This window comes from Brachycentrus maculatus, unplaced genomic scaffold (genome assembly GCF_059751285.1).
Source record: "Brachycentrus maculatus isolate JH-2025_06_01 unplaced genomic scaffold, ASM5975128v1 h1tg000195l, whole genome shotgun sequence".
NCBI classification, from domain to species: domain Eukaryota; kingdom Metazoa; phylum Arthropoda; class Insecta; order Trichoptera; family Brachycentridae; genus Brachycentrus; species Brachycentrus maculatus.
Window position 1 is genome coordinate 117,114 of NW_028280946.1, and position 10,524 is coordinate 127,637.

At 39.1% G+C, this 10,524-nt stretch overlaps 2 protein-coding genes across 9 annotated transcripts in view; one reads left to right on the forward strand and one right to left on the reverse strand.

The window, feature by feature from the left end:
• Bruce (BIR repeat containing ubiquitin-conjugating enzyme) overlaps positions 1-1,132 on the forward strand; it is a 77,575-nt gene extending 76,443 nt beyond the window's left edge. For all 8 annotated transcript variants that reach the window (XM_088263013.1, XM_088263014.1, XM_088263020.1 and 5 more), the window contains one exon: positions 39-1,132. In XM_088263013.1, the coding sequence (XP_088119139.1) occupies positions 39-176 (138 nt within the window). In that variant the 3' untranslated portion in view covers positions 177-1,132. The remainder of the gene's footprint in view (positions 1-38) is intronic.
• Positions 1,133-1,172: 40 nt separating this feature from the next.
• On the reverse strand, positions 1,173-7,883 carry LOC148307659 (WD repeat-containing protein 20). The gene is made up of 3 exons (XM_088263022.1): positions 7,330-7,883; positions 6,019-6,201; positions 1,173-2,905 (listed from the first exon to the last, which is right to left on the reverse strand). The coding sequence occupies exons 1-3, from the start codon at positions 7,597-7,599 to the stop codon at positions 1,523-1,525; spliced, it is 1,836 nt and encodes a 611-aa protein (XP_088119148.1). The 5' UTR covers positions 7,600-7,883; the 3' UTR covers positions 1,173-1,522.
• Between the last annotated feature and the right edge of the window lie 2,641 nt (positions 7,884-10,524).

The window sequence follows — 10,524 nt, forward strand, 5'->3', positions numbered from 1 at the left end:
GACCTAATTAGAGTACTAACGGGGCTTGTTGTCCGCAGCGCCACTACACCAATCTGCGCGAGGAGCTGGCCAAGCTGCCCGTGCCGGCCGGCCTGGAGGAGCTGGAGACGCCCTTCACGGCCTCCGCCGACCTGGACCAGGACATGGAGAAGCTGGTGTCGCAGGTGTGCGAGTGAGCGCGCCTCTAGTTGCGGGTTTGCGAGTGAACGACCTCCCGAAGGATCTCCTCCCACTCTGTGTTCCCCTACTTTTCTACTCTATTTATTTAGCGTCTTACCCTTAAATTATTAACAAATATATGAATATACGCGCTCAGCGCATTTTAACAACTGTTTGAGAATCTGTCCCTTGATTTTTGTCCAATTATTTATAATTGTATGTTATTTTGTAAATCTGTTCTTTTTTTGTACTTTCAAATTATTTATCACATTCGACATAACGTACCTACACTCTGTTCCATGCAAAAACTAAAAATTATATAAACAGACATCGCTCTCCGCCCCTTCCCACACGGCCCCGACAATTTCGGAGAAACTCAGTCATAATCAACCGGAGCTAGAGAAGAAACAACGCAACAATAAACGAGAAATAAATAAATATCGCTTTTATCAATGTGTAGAAAAAAGAACGGCCCATCTGGCTTGCCTATTTTGCGATAGTTTTAAACTGACAATGCATCATTGTGTAGTGAGGCCTTGTTTATATTTTCTTTGACTTTTAGATGGAACAGGGTGTATACAGAAGTAACCAGGCTCCGCACGGTGAATCGAGCAGTATGTAGTAAAGTGGACAGCGCAATATTCAATATAATGTTCCTTTGAAAGTTGCGCCATCTCGTGCGAGTCTAGGATGAAATGGCAATGCCATATTATCTTAATTTTATAATTGATCGGAATGATTGTTTCGCAAACATCCCTAAACCTATTTAACCAATCATGTTGTTACGGTTGTTTTACAACAAATTGTATTTACTCTGCGAATAAAGTCGATGCCACTCCTTTTTGTAAGAATTGGTCGGAGCCTCTCTCGGCTTGTACCCGAACCGAGGGAGTGCGAAAAGTTTATGGACTTTATTCAAAATTATCTGTTATTGTAACCAGGTAATTGTAAATAAATTTATGTATTAAACCTATACTTTGTTTGATTTGGAAAGGAAAAAGAATGGTAAATCATTTGATGAGCAAGTTTTTATTACTATTTTAGGACCATAGTATAAAATCTCGTACATTTTTACAGCAGTAGGACTGGGTGAGTCGCCGCGGCATTCTGTAAACAGAAACCCCGACTCGGTTATTAAATATTAATTAAACAGATCCCAAAACATCGGGGAAGTAACAGTCCGGTCATCGCGCGGAATATACACCGTTCCGTCGTCTGACCGACGAAAAAACAATTTTTTAATCTAATAAACAATTTATTATCGTAAATTTATCTCCGACTTTTCGTAAAATATTTTACATAGAGAACAAATTAAACTCAAAAAGTATTCAACAGAAACAATAATTTAGATTTGAACGTCGGGTCAGTCGACTAGGTCGATCCGTTCGAAATGTCTATCTCTCTCGAAGAGGTGCTGCGTGTCAGGCGCGTCCGGCGGCGGCAGGCCGGGGCGCGCCCACGTGTACACGCCCCCGTCCTGGCACGCCGTCAGCAGGCAGTCGCGCCGGAACAGCAGCGCCGTGAGCCGCTCGTGCGCCACCTTCTTGCACAGCAGCGGCTCCAGCAGCGGGCACTCCTCGAGGCGCGGGCACGCCGCCGTGCCGATGAGGCGCATGGGGTCGCACGAGGCCCGCGCCGCGCACGCCGCCGCACTGCGCATCCGCATGCCCACCGAATTTGATATGGAATTATTTTTGCTATCTGCGGTGGAATTACCACTTTTAGACGTGAGACTAAAATTACGACGGTGAGAATTGTCTTTGCGTTCGCCGAAGGAGAAGCCGGCGAGGCGCTGCGTCACCGAACTCAGGGTGCCCGCGCCCGCCTCGCCGGCCGGAGGACTCCGCCCCCCCACCGAGATGTTCACTGCGGTAACACTGTTAGTCTTGTTCGCTTTGCCCGTGACCTTAGATTCGTGCCCGTTGGCTCCCGCACTCTCGTTTCCGCTTTCCCCGGGTTTGAGTCCTATTTTATTATTTTTTAAACACTTAATGGGAGGTTTGCCGAGCGCGCCATTGGGAGAAGAGGGATGCGGGTTGGAGGTCAGGTGCGCCGACACTCGGCTCTTGGGAGGTCGCAGCATGTCCTCCGTGATGTCCCAGAGACAGAGCTGGGTGTCCTGCGACACGCTACCGAGGCGGTAGCAGATGCCCGGCCGGTCGATCTTGCCCGTCCGCAGCTCCTCGTCGGACCCGGCGGCCTCGTCCGACTCCAGTATGCAGGAAGTGTAGGGGTCGAAGGCCACCACGGACACCCACGAGCGGTGGCCCTGGCCACGGGCCACCACGCGGCTCTCCCCGAAGGACCAGATGGTCACCAGGTCGTCCTCGCCCCCGACCACCACGTAGCGCCCGTCGGGGGACCAGCAGACGCATAAAAAACCGCCGAAGTAAGATCTGGCGTGCCCGATGAGCTCCATAGTGTCGTAGTGGAACACTCGCAGGAAGCCGTCCTGCGAGGCGACGGCGAGGTGCGCGCCGCACGGGGAGAAGGCGAACTCGTTGATGCAGCAGCCGTCGGAGCCGACCACCCACCGGTAGAGCGGGTTGCGCGTGGACTTGGTCTTGCAGGTGTGGATGGCGTAGCCCTCTCCCTGCTTGAAGGGCTGGTAGTGCGGGGCGGCGGGCGCGCACCCCAACTCTTCGTTGTACACGTACAGCTGCCCGGACGCGTGCGCCGCTACAAACAGATTGCACGAACCCGGCACCCACCGGATACACGTCACTCTAGTCTTGTCAATCAGCCTCTAAAATAGATTCGCATTTGTTAATTGTTTCCTTAAATAAAGAGAATAATCTTGAGAAACACCCTGAATATGGATATATTTGTCTACTTTTAATAATCAAAAGCACTGGCCTGTGGCAAGAATGAAACATTTTTGAGGTTAAGCTCTATTGGTCATTCACAAATCCTGTTAAAATTTAACGTTGCGAAAAATCCATACAAATGAGATTAGCCTGACCCTCATCCGGTCAAAACTACCGCACATTGGACTCAAAATGCCAAACCCTTGTCTAGTAGAATGGAAGGTCTGTTGACGACAGTCAATAGTCCGGCTTTCTCCTGAGGAGTTTTACGTGGTTCCCCCCAGCAAACAGGAAACAAAAATTCAATTAATAATCTATAAACCTTGTACATAATAAGCAAGATAAATAATAAATGCAACTCCCATCTAAAAAAAAAGTCAAAACCACCAACCATCTCTTTAATACATTACAGGCTCAAGACTCCTGTACCAAAAATCAAATAGCGAATGCAGTAACCTTAGTTCCATTCAAAAAGATTTTCAGTGATAATTTATATCCATTCTTCATGGATAATTTATATCCATTCTTCTTTTCTGTTTGATTCAAAACGTTTTGCTATCTATCAAAGTGGAAGGTTGACTTTCTATATAATTTCCTTCTTTTCCAAACCCTCATCCGCACCCAATGGTGCATAGGGCACTGCATCATATAAAAGCAGTGTTATCTTGATCGTCAATACATGAAGGAAAGGTGATCAGCCCTTCACTTCAGGTACCAGTCCAGGGTAATATTGAATGAATAAATAAATAAACTTGTATTTATTTGACACCCCTCTGGGAATCGAACCCGAGACCTCCAGTACAATAGCCGAGTGTGCTGACCATTACACTACGGAGGCGGATATAAATTAACCGTAATTATTGTTTTTACAATAGTATTTTCATTTATTTACTCCTATTTATTTGCCTTTTTAGATTAGATTCCTGACCAATATTAAAATTTAAAAAAAACATTTTATTCTCCCAGTACATAGAATATTGGGCAAGACATGGAAATTACAGTTTACAGCTACAACCATCGGGCAAGACATGGGAAATTACAGTTTACAGCTGCTAGCATCAGGTAACTGTCAATGACAGAGTGAGGATACATTTGAAAGAATTTCGTTGTTAAAAATCAACATTTCCTACAAGGTCAAACAGAATTTGCAAATGAAGCGCTTCTATAAATTTTTGGATAAATACAATTTTGTTTTATTTATATTTTCAACAAAGTTTATACTCTTTGGATTGAAAGGAAATTTTCGATAGTAAGATATCTCTTTTCATTAACACTAAGAATCTCTTTAAAAATTATATTTGCATTTTAACACGTTAAACGCCCAACATTAAAATTTGTGAATTTTTAAATTCACTTATCAGTAATTTACTTATTTTAATCATATAATGTTTATTTCATTTTTTGATTTGACGATGGGTTCCATAGTTAAAGAATTTTAAATATATAGCTCTTGATTTGAGGTCACTGGTGCCCCCCATAGCGCTGCGGTCCAACACAGGCGAGATCACCGGTGCCCCCCCATGGCGTTTAATGTGTTTATAGCATATTCAAATGTACGATATGACATGTGAAACAATAATATCTCTCGAAAACTATTTGAGGAACATTTAAATCTATAAATAAATTACATGAATATATATCGATATAAATTTATTCATTTGTGCCTATTTAAATAGTATGCCACGAACACTTAGAGCGCTCGTGCGCTGCACGGAATTTCACCGTCCGGCAGTCCGGTTTTGAAAATTAAAAGCGACTACGACAGTTAAGCGTGATCGAATAACGTGTTCACGCACCGATCCGAAGAGAGATGGACAAAAGCCAATCCAAGCCAATCATCGTTTTATCACGCTAACTGAAGTGCCGGACGGTAAAATTCCGTGTAGTGCACAAACGCCCTTAGTGAGCAACATTAATGGAAACGTTGGCCATCTTACAGATTGTGGCATTATTTAGGTTGCATAGAATAGTTTTACCCATTTGTTGCATTTCAAATCAGCTGTGACATTTCTACCATGTGGCTAAATTGTAAAATCTGTTTATTTTTTTAAAATAAGTATTTTCCTGATAACCATAATTTTTTTATAACTTACTTGCATATTTACAGATATGCAAGTAAGTTACAAACCATTAAGATAATATATTATTCGTTTAACCTTTGAAGATAACATACTAAATAAGATAAAGTAATTACTCTGAAACTAAGAACTGAGCTAAGTTAAGATTAATGAAGAACACAATGAGTTCTCACTTTCTAACACAAGCACTTAAGTTACTTTTGCAATATGCAGTGCGAGCAAGATGCAAATATATTTAGTCGACTTGCTACAGACATCACAGTACTAATATCGAATTGGCCTCATATAATCTTTTTTTTTCAAATATTTTTCTTCATAATTATTTCCATAGATGTCAGTAGTATGAAGAATTTAGGCAAAATTCAGTTTTGAGATAATGAGATAGGGCGTTTGTGCACCACACGGAATTTTACCGTCCAGCACTTCAGTTAGCATGATAAACGGATGATTGGCTTGTGCTTTTGGCCGTCTTTCTTCGGATCGGTGCGTGATCACGGTGCGCATAAATTCGATCACGCTAAACTGTCGTAGTCGCTTTTATTTTTAAAAACCGGACTGCCGGACGGTAAAATTCCGGGTAGTGCACAAACCCCCATAAGCTATACAAAATTCAGAATTTGTACAGCTTATCTCATGATATGGAAATTTGAGCACTGCGCTGTCACAAACTGTGTGCCTAGTAGGCAATTGGCACTGTCGGGAGATGTCACAGATTGTGTACCAACCACTAATAGAATTTTTGTTTTTAAATCCCAAACAATTTGTAATATGCATTTTTGGCTTTTATGTAGATACAAATATGAGTATGTTAGCAAGTGTGGATGATTCCAGCTTGTTGCTACAATTTTATGTCAGCATCCGTGACCTAGGGACCTATAGAGAGATTGCTGTTATGTATATATGTGGGTAGATAGCATAAAGTACTAGGGGAGATGACCTCTGGTTCAATACAAGCAATTAAGTGAATGACTTACTTCCTCGTTGTACAGTTTACTAATCTCCTTCTTAATTGGATCTAATATTTGTATCTGTCCTGTAGAAAATCCTATTAATAAAGACACACTGTCGTGTGTCGGTGTCACCGAGTTAAAATCGTGACATGTTGGGTTAGTGCCTTTATATATCTTTTTATCAACCGGATTCTTTAAGTCAGCAGCCTGAAAAAATAAAACAGTTCATGAAAGAGAACATCCCATAAGTGTGTTTTCTAAAGTGCCTTGGAGATTTAGTAAAATTGTTCATATTTAGACCACTCAAAGTTCTTGTCAGTGCCATCAGTTAGAAATTGTAAATGGCAATTGCATCAATTGTCTATGTAAACAATTAATTGGTCGCATCATTGATGTAAACATTGTCAATTTTATTCAACAACTTTGCACTTAAAATGTAATAGATATCTGGTTAAAATATTATTCATTCATACTTAATTACAGTTATCTGAAATCCAAAAGAAACCAGAATTCAATTCACAAGCAAATTACAACAAAAACTACATGTATTCTCTTTTGCCTATTTTTCACACATATGATGCATGCATATGATGGAACATCATCAGATCAGGCAGTGAGCATTACCCCATTGTATATTGTAAAAAAGCAAGGTGATAAGTCTTATAGTAGCTTATCAAATTCGGGTTGTGGTCCCGTGGTTAGTGTCGCGACTATGAAGTCAGAGTTTCTCGGTTTGAACCCCTCTGCCGCAATTAGATACCTATTTCTAATTATGAGCCGCTTAGGCTCACAGAAATAGTATGAAATTGAAATATTTGTGTAAATAATAAAAACAGAAATATTTCTTTATTTTTTTTCAAATTGCAGTATAAAATAATATAATTGATCACCCCATCTAAATCTAACCCATCATTCGAGTTAGTCAAGCATGTTACCGAAGGGAATATATTGTGAACAGGACAAGTTGATAAGCTTATTTTATTAGAGTACAGTTTTTTGTAATGTTAGCATTACATGTAATATATTTGCAATTTTTTTTTAATTATAAAATACTTTGCATAATTTTCTAATTTCTGATTTCTCTAAGTAATTTGCCTAGGCTATAAACTGACAGTAATAATCAGTCCCGTTCAAAATATACATTACCAGCAGGAAACTGATATAACTATCCTAGTTTTTACGCTAGGGAGTGTTGTATCTTTGCAAAAAGTATTGGTTATCAGGGAAAAAATGTCACCACACGCTACTCCAGGAAGTTTACTATGTGTGACAGATGAACTGGCGAGAGATGTAATAGAATACAAGAGTTGTAAGCGAAAAACAGGAAGCACATACCTTTTTCACTCCTTTGTAAACATAAACATATAGCTCTTTGCCGTAGTTAAAACAGATCCTGTCGTCGCTGACGGAGGTGTCGGCGCTGGGGGAGCTAGGCGGCAGGGTGACCAACGACACGCGCACTTGCGAGGAGCCCTGCGCGCTCGTGTACCCCACTCTGTTGGGGCGCGAGTACTCCGACAGCGTCATTAGCCTGTACGTCCCTTCCCGAGTTACAAATTGCGTTTTTAAATCATCCTTCCCCCCCGTATCTGCTTGCACAGCCATTTTCTCTTACGAAATATTGCTTTCCTGTTGAAATTCATGGGAATATACACACTTCACTAACGCATTAAAAAACAGACACACTTCCTCCGAGGAAAAAATGTTATTGCGATATTAAAATTATATTAATAACTTCGGATAAAATCATTTCAATACAATTTATTACAATAAAATGTCAATTGCGGAATTGGTTAAAAACTGAATTATGGACCGCCCTATCATCTGTAATTTTTGACAATCTAGTAGTAAGCATCCTGTCGTATTTTATTTGTCAAGAATTGCTCTTTAATTCATAGACTATAAAATTATCCTAACCTATCCAGAACAACGGGGCGCGTTCCATAACTGCATTACGACTTAAACATAGATATTGTACAACTACAGCTGACTTCAGAGTAGAACATCAAAAAGTGTGACGGATGAATTAATGGTACACATTTGTTTTCTAGTGGCCAAAAAATACTACTCTCTACGTATACAAGAATATTTCGTTTCAAGAGCATTAACTTTTAACTAAAAAAGAATTTCCATACGCCTAGGTTGATTGCAAAACATTGAACAGTCAAAGATTGGTGATAATATTTATTGTAAACAAAACTTGATGATATTGTTAATTTTCAAAATAACACAATGAACTTTTTTGTTTGACAGAAAATTAATTTTTCGTTTCATAGTTTTGGCTAGGGAGTGAATTTATATCAAACAATGTCTTTGTGTTAGCCTTGAAAAACGTTAATGATAAACTTGTGCTACAATAAATAAATAAAGTCCATATCATCATAATTGATATATTTTTTTAATAACTAAAAAATATTGTTTCCTTCGCATAATAATAACGTAACCCTACTATGTTCTGAAAGCTTCCACCACATCCCTAGGTCCGATATAGAAACTCTCGGTTTCCATTAGGACTCATGCATTCAAAACTTTTATGAACAAAATCTTAAACTTCGACTTTTTCACTTATCCGACCTACGCCAGCCGCGGCAAGGTCGGATAAGTGAAAAAGTCGAACAACACGGAATATGATAAAAACGACATTAAAAATGTGTTAATTTCATTTGAACATCGAAAATTTTTCAAATATGTACATGTAACATAACTGAATGTAACGAACTAAAACATTAAAATGCACTTACGGCAATGTAATAAAACATGTTTTACAGTAGGTACATACTCACATACAATTCAGTGAACTACGAAACAGTCGGGAAAAGAAAAGGGACATTGCCCCGGTAGGTCGGATAACTCGGAGGGTCGGATAACCGAAGATCGGATAACCGAGATTCTACTGTATCGGTATTCAATCAATCATGCAAAGTTCTTCGAAATCAAAGATAAAAATAATTCATTTTACTTTCAAAGCCCTATCAGCGGGTATGTAAGTTAATAATTTATAAATACTTACTAGTGTGTACAATTCACCACCATGTCACCCAGGGTGACAACAGTAGGAAAGTTAGTAACTCTACTAGAGGACCCTAGCCCCATTAGGAAACCACCCGCACCGAATCCAAGTGACTCTGAAATCTAGCTACCGCTTATGCAACGCCGCTTAGGGAAAAATATCCTTTTTAGACCTTCAATCAGAAATTTGTGCCGTCGACAAGGTGGTTATCGAAAACATCAAAAAGAAAGTCCTCAAAAATCTTTGTCGAAACATTACTTTTCCTTGCTTTTAGACCAAAATCAGTGAATTGATGAATCTGTGAATCAATGAGCCAGTAAACAGCTCGGCGTTAGTGAACGAGATTCACTAAAAAATAGGTATGTATGTGTACATATCGCTCACTCCTTTCAAGAACGTCATAAATCAAAAAACTTGATTTTCCAGGAGAACGTTTTTAAAGTTTAAAAATATAATACAATGTATTAAAAATATATATATATATATAAAAGTTCAGTAAGTGGCTCGATATTTATCGAGCCACTTACTGAACTTTTTACCGTGCAACAGATCTTTTTAGGTAAAACCTGAAGGTTTTTTCTCCATTTGTAAAATATTTAGTTTATTTAAAAAAATAATTGAACAATACCTTTTCTTCAAAATGCAAAAACAACACTTTCTGCCCTGTAGCGGGTAAATATTAAGCTAAAAATATGCCGCTTTTGCTGGGATATAGTACATTTTCTAGGCATTCCGAAAACATGCACAACTGAAAATTGACGATTTTTGATTTATGACGTTCTTGAAAGGAGTGAGCGATATGTAATAACGTTATGTGTTTAGTACATAGAGCAGTGATCGCCACACGATCGACACTCGTGAGCTACCAGTAGATCGCCGAGGCTTTTTCGGTGGCACACGTTGGATATTAAATTTGCATAGTACATTTTATTATCATGTTTATTTTTATTATCACCTGTTTTAAATTATTATTTTGTTTAAACATTATATTTTATGTTTTTTTTGTTAATCTGATTTTCTAATTTATTTGAACTAATATAAACATATTGAATTGTATATTACGTTAAGGGCCGATGATGAAAAAAAAACTATAAAGAGGGAATTTGTACAGGTAGCTCACCAGACAAGTTCAATTTCTGTAGCTCACATCCTTATTGAATTTGGAGACCACTGATTCATCGAATATTTTACCAATGGCCAATAGCAAAAGCAGTTGAATATTGTTGAACTGTCGAAATTTTATGTTTAGACTGCTGTTTTTGCTTCTAATGTAAATGCAAAATAAATTATTCCACGAAAGAATGGCGTATTTACTACTTAAATGTTATATATCATATATGTACCAACAGCTGACTAAATTATTTTTCCAAATAAAATTTTCGGAAATTCCTGCCTTTGATTCTGTATGCTTTTGTATTCTACCAGATTAATATAGGTATAGATCAGTGGCTCTGAACCTTTTTGATTTCAGGGAGCACTTTTGATAAAAAGGAAAGTTTGCGGTAGGTACACCAAAACTA

What these genes read in the sequence shown, in the direction of transcription:
- LOC148307659 (XM_088263022.1), bottom strand. Translation starts at nt 7,599, where the DNA reads ATGGCTGTGCAAGCAGATACGGGGGGGAAGGATGATTTAAAAACGCAA. An exon ending in TTTACAAAGGAGTGAAAAAG is followed by an intron (nt 6,202 to 7,329) that starts GTATGTGCTTCC and finishes TTATTTTTTCAG; the next exon opens with GCTGCTGACTTAAAGAATCC. An exon ending in GTAAACTGTACAACGAGGAA is followed by an intron (nt 2,906 to 6,018) that starts GTAAGTCATTCA and finishes AATCTATTTTAG; the next exon opens with AGGCTGATTGACAAGACTAG.